At 39.7% G+C, this 16,406-nt stretch overlaps 7 protein-coding genes across 7 annotated transcripts; 2 read left to right on the forward strand and 5 right to left on the reverse strand. All coding sequences in view use genetic code 12, as the record gives it.

The window, feature by feature from the left end:
* Positions 1-36: 36 nt before the first annotated feature.
* MRT4 (Mrt4p) lies at positions 37-750 on the reverse strand (the record flags this gene model as incomplete). The annotated part of the gene is made up of 1 exon (XM_036811878.1): positions 37-750. The coding sequence occupies one exon, from the start codon at positions 748-750 to the stop codon at positions 37-39; it is 714 nt and encodes a 237-aa protein (XP_036662827.1).
* A 786-nt stretch (positions 751-1,536) lies between these two features.
* CPAR2_600570 (uncharacterized protein) lies at positions 1,537-3,444 on the forward strand (the record flags this gene model as incomplete). The annotated part of the gene is made up of 1 exon (XM_036811989.1): positions 1,537-3,444. One exon carries the CDS (start codon positions 1,537-1,539, stop codon positions 3,442-3,444), a length of 1,908 nt encoding a protein of 635 aa, XP_036662828.1.
* A 75-nt stretch (positions 3,445-3,519) lies between these two features.
* Positions 3,520-4,962, reverse strand: CPAR2_600580 (uncharacterized protein; the record flags this gene model as incomplete). The annotated part of the gene is made up of 1 exon (XM_036812100.1): positions 3,520-4,962. The coding sequence occupies one exon, from the start codon at positions 4,960-4,962 to the stop codon at positions 3,520-3,522; it is 1,443 nt and encodes a 480-aa protein (XP_036662829.1).
* A 1,111-nt stretch (positions 4,963-6,073) lies between these two features.
* CPAR2_600590 (uncharacterized protein) lies at positions 6,074-6,538 on the reverse strand (the record flags this gene model as incomplete). Its single annotated transcript, XM_036812211.1, has 1 exon — positions 6,074-6,538. One exon carries the CDS (start codon positions 6,536-6,538, stop codon positions 6,074-6,076), a length of 465 nt encoding a protein of 154 aa, XP_036662830.1.
* A 489-nt stretch (positions 6,539-7,027) lies between these two features.
* Positions 7,028-7,588, forward strand: CPAR2_600600 (uncharacterized protein; the record flags this gene model as incomplete). The annotated part of the gene is made up of 1 exon (XM_036812233.1): positions 7,028-7,588. The coding sequence occupies one exon, from the start codon at positions 7,028-7,030 to the stop codon at positions 7,586-7,588; it is 561 nt and encodes a 186-aa protein (XP_036662831.1).
* Positions 7,589-7,901: 313 nt separating this feature from the next.
* On the reverse strand, positions 7,902-9,857 carry CPAR2_600610 (uncharacterized protein; the record flags this gene model as incomplete). Its single annotated transcript, XM_036812245.1, has 1 exon — positions 7,902-9,857. The coding sequence occupies one exon, from the start codon at positions 9,855-9,857 to the stop codon at positions 7,902-7,904; it is 1,956 nt and encodes a 651-aa protein (XP_036662832.1).
* A 2,689-nt stretch (positions 9,858-12,546) lies between these two features.
* On the reverse strand, positions 12,547-16,287 carry CPAR2_600620 (FG-nucleoporin; the record flags this gene model as incomplete). The annotated part of the gene is made up of 1 exon (XM_036812256.1): positions 12,547-16,287. The coding sequence occupies one exon, from the start codon at positions 16,285-16,287 to the stop codon at positions 12,547-12,549; it is 3,741 nt and encodes a 1,246-aa protein (XP_036662833.1).
* Positions 16,288-16,406: the final 119 nt, after the last annotated feature.

The following is a 16,406-nucleotide window of genomic DNA, read 5'->3' on the forward strand; positions in this document are numbered from 1 at the left end:
CAGTCCAAAACTTGAACCCTTAAGATTTAGAATTTCTCAAATGTCAAACTTTTCAATACTGGACGCTTCTTTATCATAGTGGCCAACCAAGGGAACCTTAAACTCACTAGCGGCAACACCAAATTGTTTCAAAATTAAAGCTTGTCTTACATCCAATATATCTCCTTCATTACACACCAAATACGGCTTTTCCAAAACAATTTTCCCACTCTTGATCTTTGTAGGCATCTTGTACTTATTTCTCAATGTCTCTTCCAATGAGTGTGACATGGGCACATCTTCTTCCTCTGGTATTTGTCCACCTCTTGAATAAACGATTCCTGCTGGAATTTCAAAAGTAATGGGCGACTTACTTTTGACTCTAGTATAATCTTGTCTTTTGTATGCGTCGAAATAGCTTTGTACGGTTGCGTTATCCTCATTTGTGAATAAAATGCCAGGAATTAAATCTTCAGTAGTAGATAAGATTTTGGCTAATTTGGCCAACTCAGACAAGTACTCTTCTTCAGGAGTTTCGCCAAAGGCCTTTTGGATTACCTTTCGTTTACCCAAAATCAACTTGGAATCAGTCCAATCCGATCTTATGTCTTGTAGAACTGGAGTTCTAATGTCTTTCATTTGTAATATCCAAACATGAGAATAATTATCGAGTGCAGATCTAATCTCGTCAAATAGTTTCAACTTTGATTCTTTTCCCTTTTTATCAGTTTGGGATAATGTAACCAACTTTGAACGTTTGGATTTAGGCATGTTAAATTGTATTTGGTTTCTAATGACAGGTCTCTGGTATCGATTTGAGAGGGATGAGCATCGCTTTTGGGATGTTTTTTTTTCTTCCTTTTTTTTGTTGCCGAATCTTCTCGATCTGGCCGCAAAGTGAACAGTAACCGCTCCCCTTCCAATGAGAAACCGAAATGCTAAATTTTAAAAGGTTTCATCATCAAGAAGCTTTACCTATTTCGTTAGCCATGGAATCTTGGTCAAAGAGTCAAGGTTTAGATAGAGAACGATTGGAATATAAGGTGGGACGTTCCTTTCAAGCTCGAAATGTAGTTTACTTTTGCGCATAAACAGCTTCCAGCCTATTGAATCACAACAATCTAAAGTAGCTCGGCATCAAGAATCGACCTTAGGGTACAAGCTATAGGCTTGCAAACTCTTCGAGGATAGTTGTATATGAGTTACACCAATACTTGGATTCATGGGGGGGGGGTACTGTTGATACGCATTGATCCATCACAAGGGACAAGTCGAGTTGTAATCATCGACATCCTGACATTAAAAGCTCTATAAATTGCTCAAAGCAATAGAGGTGCTCTTTTTATTCTTCGTGGTTTGACAGCGTAGGTGCAGTTCATTGATGGTGGACGTCACCACCATTGCTCAAGCCGCACTACTTTCGACGCCAAGTTTAAGAAAAACGTCCCCAAAATTCAACCAAACACGACATAGAATAGCACCTCCCGCCCCCTCCCCCCCCCCCCCCCATCAATTCTCAACAGCCAAACGCGAACAATCATAGCCAGGATACCCATCATGTCGCTTAGCCTATTCAAAGTGAAACAAACATACTTTGACAAATTATTCAAATCGAATGCACCTGACGTAAACTCGTCATCGTTGACCTCCTCAACAAACGCCAACAAAAAGATCCCCAAAGTATTACTACTCGACAACATAACCACATCAATAATATCGTTGTCATATACTCAATCCCAACTTTTATCTAATGATGTCATCTTGATTGAATTAATTGAAAATCACAAGCAGCTCTCCACAATGAAACATTTGGACTGTATTGTTTATATCAACCCAAACACAACATCAATTAAGCACTTATTGGAGGAATTAAAACTGCCTCATTTCCGCAACTATCAAGTGTTTTTCAATAACGTTGCTGGTAAAAACGATATTGAGCAGTTGGCAGTGGCTGATGAATATGAAGCTGTTGATCGAGTAATGGAGATTTTCCAAGACTATTACATTTTGAATGATGAATTATATTTGAATAACTCATTGTCAATGGCACATAGTGTTAATCCGGTATTGGAGCAAGCCAAGAGCGTAACTAGTTTGCTCTTGGCTTTGAAAAAGAGTCCCGTTATCAAATTTGAATCAAATTCAATCGATTTGAAGAAACTCAGTTCAGAGTTGTTATACATTATCAACTCTAATTCAAATAACAACTTGTTTGATGATTTGAATCAACGTTCAGATACACCACCAGTGTTGTTATTACTTGATCGTAAAAATGACCCAATAACGCCACTTTTAACTCCATGGACATATCAATCGATGATTCATGAATTTTTAGCTATTGATAAGAATGTGGTTACGTTACCTGATAATCAAGTGATACTTTCTCAACAAGATGATTCATTTTACAATGAGTCGATGTATTTAAACTATGGAGATTTAACCAACAAATTTCAAAAATACGTTGAACAGTACAAGACTGAGACAAAGCAATCGTCAATTGATAATTTAAAACTGCAGAATTTGGCAGAATTGAAAAAGACCTTGACCAAGTTCCCCGAATATAAAAAGATTTCTGTCAATATCTTGACCCATTTGAATTTGATTAGTGGTATTGACGAACAAATTTCGAAACAGCAATTGTGGGATATTGGTGAGTTGCAACAAACCATCATTTGTGATTTAGATAATCAACTGGACATCAAGAACAAATTGACTCAAGTGTTGGAGAACAAAGCAATATCCACCGTGAATAAAATCAAATTGGTGTTGCTCTATAGTTACAAGTTTCACAATCCAACTGATTTATCATTGTTTATTAGTAAATTGGAAAATGAAATTTTTACATCACCTTTACCTACTCCAACCCAATTGGAATTGATGAAAAAATTCACCACCTTGTTTAAATCACATGATGTGTCGTTTGGATCAAATCAAGATTCTCACGACCAACATCATAATCGACAAGGATTATCAAATCTATTCACCAATAAAAAGGTGAACATCAACAATTTGTTTAATCGAAACAATTCCAATCACTCAGGTAGTGAGAATGTTTATCTACTGTATACACCACGATTGAATCAAATCCTCTCGAGTTTGATCAAACCTGAGACTGCACCACTGCAAGGATTGAACTTGCACTCCAACTTATCTACGTTGTACCCAGAGGTTGTCAAACAACAATACGGTAGCGACACGTCCACCGATACAGTTCAAGATTTGATTATATATTTCCAAGGCGGAGTAACTTATGAAGAGTTGCGATTGGTTCACGAATTCAACGAAAGGGGGAATAAGAAGTATAATATCATTATTGGTAGTGATGAGATGCTTAACAGCAGTCAATGGTTGACAAAAATGTATCAAATGATATCAAAACTGCACAAGAATGATGAAGCACTCGATGGTGACAATTTTGGAATGTCAAGTCAAGACAGACAAGCACAATTACGAGAGATTTTGTAAATTCAACTAAAAAGAGCTAGCTTACGTTGAACCAGTTCATTAGCTATGAAGCTTACGTTACATTAGTTTTATTGGCTACGGAGCATACTTACCAAATTGAATCTCCCATTCATTAATCTTGCGTTGTAAATCATCAATCATGACTAACTTGTCATTATAACTCAGTTCCAAAGCACGTTTCTCTTCTTGTGTAGCTTCAGAATCAGGTGCGAATGAAAATAATTCAAACTTGTAATTTCGCTCTTGTTGTAAATCGTATTGTGTTCTTGCTATCCATTCAATAATGGCACTGGTACGTTTCCTCAAGTCATAGATGGATGATTGTGCACTAACATAGCGGGGCTTGTACGGTGCTTGGATCAACTCATCTTTACTTGCTTGAGCTGCTGCTGCGGCGGCAGCTGCCGCTGAAGATGCCGCTGATGAAGAGTTACCAGAAGTGGCAGTGGTACCGGTGTTAGCACCGCCTGTTAGTGAAGTATTAGCAGGAGAATCACGCTTTTTCTTGCTAGTCTTGTTTCGCGACCTTCTTGAATCAACACCACCACCGCCTCTTGTGCTTGTTGCAGATTTGTTTCCACCACCATTGGATCCCCCGGTTTCCGAATCTTCATCTTCAAGTTCTCGCTTAATCGAAGAATCATTGTCAACTTCCGAATTTGCACCAGATACACCTCGACTTGTTCTTTTCCGAGGTGAATAGTGGCCAGTGCCAGTGCCGGTTCCAATACCGGTACCAGTGGCACTGCCACTGGCATTCCGGCTGCCACCTCCCGCTCCAGCAGCACCGACGCTAGTTGCCGTACCAGTAGCATCTGACTCATCCACCGGCAAACCAGATTCTTTGGCACTTTCCCTCAAAGCTTTTCGCAACTGTTTATCATACTCATCTTCATCCAGATGATGGTGATGAGTCCGTCTATCTTTCCGTCGATCTTTTATCTGGGTGACTGCTGCTGCTGCTGTTGTTGTTGATGATGATGTTGTTGTTGGAGGAGGAGATACTCGTTCTCCTCGATCAACCCTTCTTCTCTTGTTATCCAGTGACTCCACCTTGACTCCATCACCAATACCAAACTGTTCAATTTTTTTGCGCCTATCATTGACTGGCTTGTACAAGGTTCGTTTCGGATAACCATCAACTTTAACGAAAAGGTGATTTTCCGGTTTGCACAATTCACACCAGTACAAATCGGGTACATCATCATTGGTGAATAAGCCAACACAATACCCATGTTGCCAAACACCACATTTTTCACAGCTGATGAATAATCCTTGATCAATGGTGATTTTATAATTTCTTTTTAAAAATTGGGCAAATTCAGCATTGATTGTATCGGAATGAAGTTCATCTTGTTTACAAATACATCGAGTAATTTCTCCATCTTCGTCTTCCTCATCTGCTTCATCTCCTTCTTCCTCCTCCTCTTCCACCGCTCCTCCTTCTTCTTCTTCTTCTCCTCCTCCACCACCTGGACTAACGCGAGTCATCCTTTCATCGTCCTCGTCATTTGTCATTCCTCGTCCCGGTTTGACTGGTTTTGAGTCAATACTAGTTGACCTTCTCCGTGTTCTGCGTGACATGTAACGTGTGATGTGCTGTGGTGAGCAGTGGTGTGTTTCTTGTGATCAAATGTGCAAGGGAGTGGGGGGGGGGGGGGGGGAGATGAGTCTAAACAGCTATTGTGGATTGATTGATTGTTGGCATTCAATTGGTCGTGTACTTTCTGCTTCGAATAATGATGAGCCGCACATGAAGATTTAGTGTCGTAAATTTAAAATTCAATGTCGCATAAACAATATCACGACACTTGCGTTTTTCTTGCAACTTTTTTCTTTTTGCAATTCAACCATCAACGACGATACTCTGCCAAACTACAAAACACACAACGACGTTTCTTTACATGATCGCATTAGACTCTCCTTCTATACAAAATCTGTAAATACTAGCTACGCCTACTTTTTGGTTTGAGTTAGTTTGCCCCTGACCCAAAATATATAATATAACCCTCACAACAAAATAAATACAACATCATTCTCCTTCCTGCCACCCAACTCCCAAAAACATTCACACATACGTACCGCCCATGCATCTAACCAGAACGCCATACTTCCAACATACAAGAGCGCCCGCTTTCACAAAAATCGCACACATCTGCACTACCACACAAAACTCACACTCACTCACACACTTTTCATTTGCACCTATAGGTTCAGACAAGGGGGGGGGGGGTAGATCAAAACTGCCGATAAATACATTATGAAAGTTACGTGATGCTGTTTTTACTAGATGAATCTTACCAAATAAATGTTTAACAAAAGTTAGTTAGTTTGTCATGAAACAAATAGGGAAGTGAGTAAGTGGTGATGGCCCGTGAATGACGAGTAATGAGTGGTAGTAGAGTTGGTTATGGTGCTAGTGATTATTGTGATTGTGGCGCCAAGTGGAAGTATAAAAGAATTTTCTTTCGGCATTCGGTATATCATAGGAATTCGCAGTTGGTTAATGGCAGTCGGTGGTGGTGGTGGTGGTGGTGGTGTAGGAAAAGTATGTGTGTGTTATATTTTGCTGTTACCTGCATTTCCAAACCAAAGTAAAAAGCTGAAACCAGTATCAGACGGCTATAGCCTAATGTTCCCGTAGATCAACTTGGCAATTGGCTTCCTCCAAAACCATCTCAATTGCAAGTTTCTCATCTTTCGCAGCATCGAGTTTTGTCTGATATAAATCTCGATCAACAACTGAAACCATTCGTATACAAGCAACATCATCAATCCTTTGCTCTTCACTACGCTGTAGGATCGAATTTAGAATATCAATAACCAGTATAACCTCATCCTTGAGTAGAATTAGCTCTGAGATGGACACATTTTGATCTTTGAAACAAACTGTGGTGTGGATATTTGTGTCATTGATGTTGATTATGAGTTGTTCAAGTTCATCCAATTTGGCCACGTACTTGGTGTAATTCTCATTGGGATTGGGTTTAGTCATACCTTCTTGAACCACTAACCCATCACTAATGATGGAGCGTAGGTCTGATAGTTGTTTTTTTAAATTTGATCGTAGTTTGAGTGCACTTGCAAGCTTCATCTAAGGAGGAGTGAAAAGAAGAAGAAGGGAATATGTGAAGTGTAGATAGGTGGGACTTGGGGTGAGGTTTATATAGCCTTTCCAAAATTGCAATTGATGCCATTGTGGTTACATGTAACCAACGAAACAGATTGAAAAGTGACTCATCATCAACCACACAAGGAGGGGGGAAGCTGAGTTAAAGAGTATTAAAAGCGGCTAAAACATAAACATAAACAATGACACATTATAACCGCCTTGAGTCAAACAAACAAAGTGTCAATAAAAGAAACAGGCGCGTCAGTTGTTTACAAGTTTATGTTTACTAAAACAGACATATGATGCATATGTGACTCATCAGCAAAACCCACCTCCCACCTTTCTCCTCACAATGGCATCCATTGGAAACATAAACATAAAAAGAGGAACCAAGAACACCTAAATCTGACAACAAGCCATTTCTAAAAAAAAAAAAAAAAAAGTAAAGTCACCCTTCCACCCTCCAAAACTATGTCATCCACAACATCGGCAACAATTGCAACTTCGCCATGTCTTGGAGAACTTTTGAAAACAGTAGCGGTCCTAAAATTTAAATCGTCCCACATCAAATCAATAATCCAGGATAATTGTAAAGTCCAACAGGGCGACACACCTCCATTCAAAGTTGATGATCTATATGAAGAATACTTGTCATTGATCAAATTGATGCGATGCACAAAATTGCAAATCCAACAGCATAATACCTTGCCGCTACCGCCCCTCGAAGCCACACGTGACAACAAGGATGATAAAGACAAAGAAGAAGGGGACGACAACGACAACGACAACAACAACAACAAGGTTGAGGATTCTGAAGTGACAATGATGCGACTCTTGGCCCGCAAAGATACTCTAAGCAGGCATCTCTCCATACTCAGCACTATTGTCAATAACGCCTACCCCAGTACATCAAGTTCTTGGAAAAAGATCAAAGATGTGTCACAGGTGGATGTGGCTGCATACGAAGCTGAGTATCAGAAAGTCAATGATGAAATCGATGCGCTATTGCTCAAGATTCAGAAATTGAATTAACGATGAGATAAGAGAACCAAAACTTGTAGTATGGGCTGTATATTTGTTGATGGGGGTCAGAGTTATTTATCGTACGGTTTAGTCCATAGATAAGTTACAATATATAAAAAGCTACAAGATTGAAAACTATTGTCTGCTAGGCTTGCTTGTACAGCTCCTTCAAACTATAATCTCCTTTGTTACTGTAAAGTAAATATAATGAATTTTAATCAAGTTAATCTCTAAATGAAAATTATACCAACAACACAACAACAAAAATAAACAACTATACAACATCTCTCTCTCTCTCTCTCTCTCTCTCTCATCTCTCTCTCTAATGACCAACTTGTAAACTATGATCTCTATCATAGATACCTGGGTTTCTAATATATGGATCCAATTGAATATAATTACTCGACAATGCAATATTCAAATCCAACTTATCCTTCAAATACTTATCACTCACCTGTGGATTTGTCGACTCGATCCATTTCCTAGTAGTTTCCAAAAACCTCACAAGCAACAAATCTCTCTCTCTCTTCAACTTTGCATACTCGGCATCTTTTCTCTTGGGTGGGAACTCGTCCTTGGGTTCAGGGATGGGGTAATAACCTCTTGTGGTATCTTCACCACCCAAATAGTCAGGGATCAAACTAGGATCGATAAATTTACTCAATTCCTTGGCATCTTTAGTAAAATGGATCTTGGATGCAACAACAGGGTCCAACCAGTTCTTGATGATGTTCCAAACGGTTGAAAAGATCCAGGGGGCATTATGGATCAAAATAAATCCCAAAGTTTCTGGATAGTGAGCTTCAAACACATCAGCAAGAAACTTGATGGTGGCGTAATCGGCATTCTTCAAAGAAAATCCAGTAAGGTCAAACACAATGGTGCATGTATCAACTGATTCACTAACTTCTTTTAAAAACAATCTTACCCATTCAATTGTAACAACGGCATATCTTTGATTCTGAGGTAATGGAGAATCAGAAGTTAAATGTTTTTTAGCTTGAAACATGAAAATCGGGTTGTTGTTTTTATCTCTACCTTTAATCCAAGATTTTTCAGTGGTAAAGTTTTTGATAAAACCCTTGTTGGTACCATTCAAGTACGATGGTCCATCCGATTCCATTAACCAGTCATCACTTGGGAATTCATGGAATCTCCAGTTTAATGACTTTAACATCATACCAATTGCTTTATCAGTATCCCATTTTCTAGCTCTAATAAATTTCAAAATCAAATTGTCAGCCAAATCATTACGCAACACTTTGGTGAGTGCTTGATGCAATTCCTTGGGGTTGTATTGGGCCATAACTTGACAAAAGGAAGTTTCGGGATGGACACTAACTGGATTGTTGACAGTGGCTTGAAAAAGATCAACTTGGTTACCGCCATCAAAACCACCACCGGCACCACCAAATTGCTGCTGCTGTTGTTGTTGTTGGGGGTGGCCACGGCTGTGTGAGCCTTGACGGTGTTTGTTGTGTTTGCTGTGTCCACCGTGATGTCCACGATGATGTTTATTGTGTTGGTTAGGATGACCAATTCTGCCACCATAGTTTCCACCACCATTGGCTTGTTTGTTGAAAATATGGGCTGGCAAATCATCATAATCAGTCAAGGTGGTTTCAGCAGTAACAAAAGTTTCCATGGAATTGACTGATTCAACATCATCACCATTGTCGTAACCATAGTCATCATTGTATCCACCGTTACCTCCGTTGGCAGCAAATCCATTCAATTGTTGTTGTTGTTGTTGTTGAGGTTGAGCTGAACTACCATCAAAATCATCAGCATATTCAAAAGCAGCCTTATAATGATGAGCATAGATTGCGTAATACGTCTCACTGGGGATATCAACTGGATGATATCTCTCTTGAGAAGACTGAGTTTGAATTTGATGCATTCTCTTTGAGTTGGCAGGGGGTGAATCCTTTGAAGCGCCAGCACCACCAGCATTGGAAACACTAGCATTTGAAGATTTCTTGGAGCCAAATAATCCCAACTTCTTCTTTGAAGCTGATGATTTACTAGAATTGATTGATCCTCTGGTGTTGGTTTTGGCTAACCCAACAGTAGCAATGGCTTGAGATTCGTCGAAATTGGCGGTTGATGTAGATGCAACATAACATTGCTTGTATGGTAAATCTTGACTATTAATGTCGACGGGGTAACCAAACCCTTTCAACAAATAAGCCCATACTTGTTTAAGAATAACTTCTTGCTCTCCGTTAAGAGTTTGAATTCTTTGTAATCTGTACTTGACGTTGTTATCAAATGGCATTTTAGCAGGTGGAGTTTTAAGTTGTCGCTTTATTTTTATTGGGGGGGGGGGGGGGGGGTGTTTTTTTATTTTTCCAAATCTGTTTTCCTGGTAAAAGTCTAATGTTTATGTATGAATAGTGTGTCTAAGTGTAGTCTATTCTTGTCCCGTGTGTATTGTGTATGTTGTAGATCTAGTGTAGTTGTAGTTGTAGATCTCTAAAAGAAAAAAAAGGGGGGAGGGAGATCTGTCGATATTTCGCTGGTTACAATATGAGAATTTCTGGTCCAATTTTTTTTTTTTTCTCTTCTGTCTGTTCCGTTCCGTTAGGGGAGGGGAGGGGGAGGTGGTGGAAAAGAATCTGAAGATTTGCAAATGTTGGTTTGTAATTTTGGCTTGTGATAAATCAAATTGAAAAAAAAAAAGATCCAGCACAAAAAGTCAGCAGGCAGCAGCAATAGCAAACAATTATAACAATTATAACAATTATAACAATTTGAATATGTCCCTGTTCTTGTTAGGGGTAGCTGTACTCAGTAAAAGCAGTGGTATATGAGTTGTACAACAAAAAAAAAACTAGCAAAAAAATCCGGGGTGGGGGGGTGGGTTATTTTTGTTAGTGTATGGTAAGTTCGTTAGATAGGTTTTTGTAGTAGTTCTATTCTACTGCAGGGTGTTGTTTGGTTGTTGTAGGATGTAGACGAATAGTGTGGTTTGGTGAGTAAAGCAAGGAATGGGTTGTTGAAATTTCAAAAAGAAGATTTGTTTGTCTGTTTGTCTGTTTATCTGTTTGTCTTTCTTCTTCTTCTTCTTCTTCTTCTGCTACTTATTCTTCTTATTCTTCTTCTTCTTGTCGAGGCGGGAGAAAAGAAGGGTGGGTTATATATATATATATAGATATAGATATAGATATATAGTGATTTATTTATTATATATATACAGAAGTTGCTGTTACAAAGTGTGGAGAAAACAAAACAATTGTTGAGTGAAAAGTGCGTGTGTTAGTGTATTAGTGTGTTGGTGTGAGTTAGTGTTAGTGTTGGTGTGTGGGTGTGTGTGTGTGTGTGAGAGAGAGAGAGAGGAGGAGAAGAAGTATTGGGGGTGAATGTGATAAATTATGAATGCAGTAACAGTATTAAGTAGTACTGCATATAAATCAGTATATTTCCTAATCGGGTAATTAAATGATGCTACCATATTACCCAATCACAGGCAGCACCAAAGATCTTCTCACAACACAAACTCCTAGGTTTAAAACGAGCAAATGTATATATGTTGTCACACCACCTACCTTTTATGAAACAGCAAGAGGTTCATATCTTTTGGGAAGGAAGATTTGTGTATTGTGGTTCACTACAAACTAAGCAAATATAACCACCACTTGGTACGATACCCAAGTCTTGCAACAACTTCGTTTGTTTTTTGATGTATTATAAATGTCCTAATACGTACAACTCTGTCTCTCTTTCATAACCGCGTTTTATTTATTAGACATCACATGACCAAATAAAACTCTTGATAACATCAACCGGCATCGCCATCATCTTGTTTCTTTCATATATATATACATGTACATACTCGGTTAATAGACATAAGCCAACAAGTAATTAGTACCTCTCTTTCTTGTGGGGCATAAGACGCTATAGCGAAAGCATTGTTAATAAAAAAAAACAAAAAAAAAAAAAACCACATATAGAGAGAGGTCTTGTGCTACTTGATTTTTAACAAAAAGAGAAAAAGACCATTAAGGTGTTTACTACAGGACCAACAAAGTAAACTTACCCACACTCACCACACCTTCTCAATTGTTGAACTGGAGATCACAGGATTTCCAGTAATCTTTCTTTTTTTCTTTTATTATTATTATTATTATTATTATTATCAATATATTTCACAATCTCCTCATTCATTATATATTACTCACCCAATTACAAACGTTTTTTTGTTTTACTTGCCACTAGATAAACTTCTTCTGGGCACACATTTTCATTTTATTGAAATTTTGTTATCAAGGCGTTTTAAACTTAAGGGTCACGTCACGTCTTTAGTGTTTAGATTTCTCTTCATCAAGACATCGAACACCAACATCTTTATGCATTTGAGCGAAAGCGTGAAAGCGTCTCAATACATCTGGATCTTGACTAAAGAGTGAATATGTGAATATGTGAATATTGCGTGGCACATGTGAAATCTTTTTTGTCCCAAGAAACAAAAGATAAAGTGGGGCACTGAAATGCGGGTGAGGGGTGGGGGGGCCAGAAATAGTGAAACAAAAAGCCCAAAACCACCTTAATTCCGCCTAATTTCCGTCGTTGTAGCACACAAAAATTAACAAAAATTAACAAAAATGTAGAACGCTTCCCCACTTAGCAATTAGTCACGTGTAGAGACAAACCAAGTTTCCACATCCAAATATATTTTTTGAAAAAAAAAAAAAAAAAAAAAAAAAAAAAAAAAGGGTCTTGGTCACTATACCCTACAAAACCAAAAGAAGGATTAGTTTTCACTATTTTAATTTTATTCAACATTTCAACAGTATTATATATATTTTGCATCCCCATTACATAATCTAGAAAAGCAAAAAAAACACACAAAACATCCGCTTCGCTTTCACAGCAAACTTTGACACCTACAAAACTACACCCACCATCTTATTCTAAAAAATAATATCCCTCTATGTCTTCTTTCTTCTTTCCCCCCTCCCCTCTTCTTACCTCCTTCGAGATCTCGGAAGGAGTCTAGGTCGTCTAGGATTGGCTTGTGGCGTAGTAGCACTCATTTGTGGTGCTCCAGTACTAGCAGCAAACCCACCAGCACCAGGAGCACCACCAGGAGCACCACCACCAAATCCAAACCCTTGTGGTTGTTGTGGTGCCGGACTTGCCCCAAATTGGAATGGCTGCTGCTGCGGTTGTGCTTGTGCTTGTGCTTGTGCTTGTTGTTGTTGTTGTGTCTGTGGTTGACCAAATCCAAATGAGGGCACAGAAACACCACCAGGAGCACCATTTCCAAATGGTGTACTCTCTCGACTCCCGAGTTGTTGCTGTGCATGTGGCTGATGTTGTCCAAATATACTTGCTGGATCAGGCGTACCACTCTTGGACCCAGTAAAATTAAACAGCGGCACTTTATTCAACTTTGTAGCTGATCCAAATATCAGTGAAGTTGGTGGTAATCCATTTCCATGTGCCTGTCCTGTAACTTCACCTCCACGTCCACCAGAGCCACTACCACCACCACTACCACCAAAGTGGAACGATGGCGTACTAGGTCGACTACCAAATGCAGGCGCAGTGGAAGTTGTACTTGCCCCTGGTGGTTGTACTTGTAGCTGCGTTTGCGATCCAAACCCACCAAATCCAGATGAATTAAATGGCTTTGGTGCAGCAATATTAGACCCACTGGCACTGGCACTTGCACTTGCATTAGCACCAAACAACGATGTACTACCAGTTGGTGCTGTAGTAGCAGGTGGTGGTGTAACTCCAGGCGCAAACTTGAATCCACTTGTCGACACTGGCGCCATTGTCGTCGATTGTTGTTTATCTGAAGCACTACTTGCAATTGTGCCCGTAGTGCCCGTAGTGCCCGTATTACCAAATGAAAAACCTAAAGTTGAACCAAATCCAGATGTAGATGCTGGTGTTGGTGTTGGCGAGGCACTGGTTGTGGTTGCACCTGCAGCGGCAAAAGTCTTGGATTGATCATTATCTTCTTTAGTGGTTTTACCAAGTGTAAAAGCCGGTGATGGTGATTTTCCTTGGGTTTCAGCAGTGGATGTAGTTGAGCTGGTCTTGCCGAATGAAAATGCTGGAGCAGCAGACTTTGCTTTCTCCGCCGGTTGACCAAACGAGAATGCTGGAACAGTAGACTTTTCCTTTTCTGCTGATTGACCAAACGAGAATGCTGGAGCACCAGCAGACTTTGCCTTCTCTTCAGCTTTGCCAAACGAGAATGATGCAGGTGGTGCAGATTCTGACTTTGCTTGATCCTCAGTCTTGTTGATTGAAAATGCAGATGGAGCACTTTTAGCCTCATCATCCGCGTTTCCGAAACCGAAACCAAAAGTGGACGACGATGTTGGTTTATTATTATCAGCTGGCTTGCCAAATGTAAAAACAGACATCAGAGACTTGGATTTATCATCAGTGGAATTGGATTCAGCTGCTGGCTTACCAAATGTGAAACCTGACATCGGTGGTTTACCACCATCACCAAGGGTACTCTCTGTCTGTTTACCGAAACTGAAAGCAGGCACAGCCAGAGAGTTTTTCTTTTCCTCCTCTTTCTTCTCAAAATCACTTTTCCCCAATGTCAATGCAGAACCTGGAGACTCGGATTTCTCTTTATTATCAGTTGCTGCTGAAGAAGGTTTAAATCCAAATGAAAAAGCTGGTGGCTTTGTCGTGCCATCCGCTGGTACACCAGCAGCAAAGTCCTTTTTCGATTCTGCTTCACCCGACTCACTAGCCATAGCACTGAATGCAAAAACTGGTGTCGACGATTTGGACAATGATGTTGCATCTGCCATCGTCTTGTTAGTTCCTTGCGTTTCATGATCATCGTCGCTTGGTTTCGTCCTCTTACGTTTCAAATCAGCTTCTTCGTCCATAGTGCTCTCTTCTTTTTTATCCTTTGATGTTGTTTTAGGTTGGAAATTAAATGACAAAGAGTTCGTAGTAGGTCCACTAGCAGCTCCATTGACGTCAACTGCTGTCCCATTTTCTTTCTTCTTGTCATCACTCTGTTGTCTTCCGAAAAGACCACCGCTAGACTTTGACCCAAATCCACTGAATAGCTCAGATTTCGATGCGCCAATATTAAAAAGACCACTTTTGGAACCTTGGCCCTCTTCTGATTGGGTTGTAGTGATGATTGGAGTTTTGCCGAAAAGACCACTACTATTTGTTGTTGGAGCTGAACTACCGCCAAACTTGTATGGAAACGGGCTCTTCTCCTCTTGCGACTTGGCTTTATTGGTTTCGGTACCACCTTTGCTGAATGTGGTCGAGAACTCTGTCTTTCCATCAATTGTTGTCTCTTTCTCATCTTTCTTCTCACCAAAAGTAATGCCACTAGCCTTGGGTGATCCATCTTTCTGTTTCTCTGTATTGTCATTGGTGACCAGTTTGAAAGGAAATAGAGATGCCGATGCTTTATCACTCAGTTTTTGAGTCTCAGTTCCACAGATGAAATCCTTGTTCCCCTTGGTCTCACCTCCACTCTCTTCCTTCAGTGTTCCCATAACTTCACTAATCCTTTTATCATCAATATTGAATCGAAATCCACTTGATGGCGTAGTGACGTCATTTTTACCACTTATGGGTACTTTTATTGAATCCTCTTTGATTTTTATAATGTCAGATAATGACTGTTTCTTGGCTAAATAATCAGAGTCCAACGATAACGACAACTTTTGTCCCAAACTAACACCATCTCTATTCGGTCTTGCCCCCAAACTTGCATTCTCATCATCATTTGATTTGAATTTGGGCTTCCCAAGTTCACTGGCATATCCCTTGTACGTGGTACTTGTCACCACATTTACGGGTTTCTCAACATCATAAACAAACTCTTTCAAAAAGAATCCCTTTTTCCTCCTTTTATTGCGTTTGTTCTCCAATGTAGATGAGCTAGATCTCTTTTTGAAATTTAGCACCGAATTCAAGTAATCAGTATTGTACGTTTGAGTGCTTGTGTCCACCATGGTTGAATCACCATGATATATCGTGGTTGTTTCATTAGGACTTTTCATATACTTCATCCTCTTTCTCATAAGTTCCATATCTTGCATAGATCGTTTTAGTCGTACAATACGACTTCTTTCAGCAGGATCGATTTGAACAATCTGCAATTGCTCGTATTCTTCCTCCTTCTCTTCCCCCGGTTTGTCTTGGTTTGTACCTTCTCTCCCCTCACTGAAGTCTATCTCAATTGTGCTCTTGGGAAGGGGCATGTTTAAAGCCGGTGATTCTTCACGACTAGTAAGAACACTATTCTCCTGTGATGGTACAATTAGCGAATCAATGATGGACTTCCTTCTTTCAAGGTCGTTGTGTGATTCCTCTTCATTAGTTTTGATTTCATTATATATGTTCAAGTATGATGGACGTCTTGGATTGATGACACCTCGAGTTAATGATCGAGGAATGGAATCATTGGTGGGGTGCCCTTGTATCGAAAGCCGTCTTCTCTTTTCTGACACTTTGAAATTGATGGGCAACGGTCCGACTAGGTCAACTTCGTTAGATTGGGCATACTCTCTCTGCCCTCCGTCTTTACCGCCATTAGTGGTTTCTGATGCATTAGATGACGCACTTTCCAATGATGGTGATTCTGTCAGACGAATGATTGCTTGTTTCAATTTGGACAAGTATCCTCCAAATTTGCTGCCTAGAGACCCCAGACTTCCACCACTCGACTGAGACAGCTTGTCCGATTGACCATTCATTTGGATTTTTTTCGGGTAGATGGGTATAGATTGGTGAATGGACTCTACCTTCAAGATGAGATTTTCTTGGAACTTTGTTTTTCTTTTTTTCTTTCGTGTTGCTTGACAATTTTTCAGCA

The sequence above is a fragment of the Candida parapsilosis genome, contig 005504 (assembly GCF_000182765.1).
Source record: "Candida parapsilosis strain CDC317 annotated contig 005504".
Classification (NCBI taxonomy): domain Eukaryota; kingdom Fungi; phylum Ascomycota; class Pichiomycetes; order Serinales; family Debaryomycetaceae; genus Lodderomyces; species Lodderomyces parapsilosis.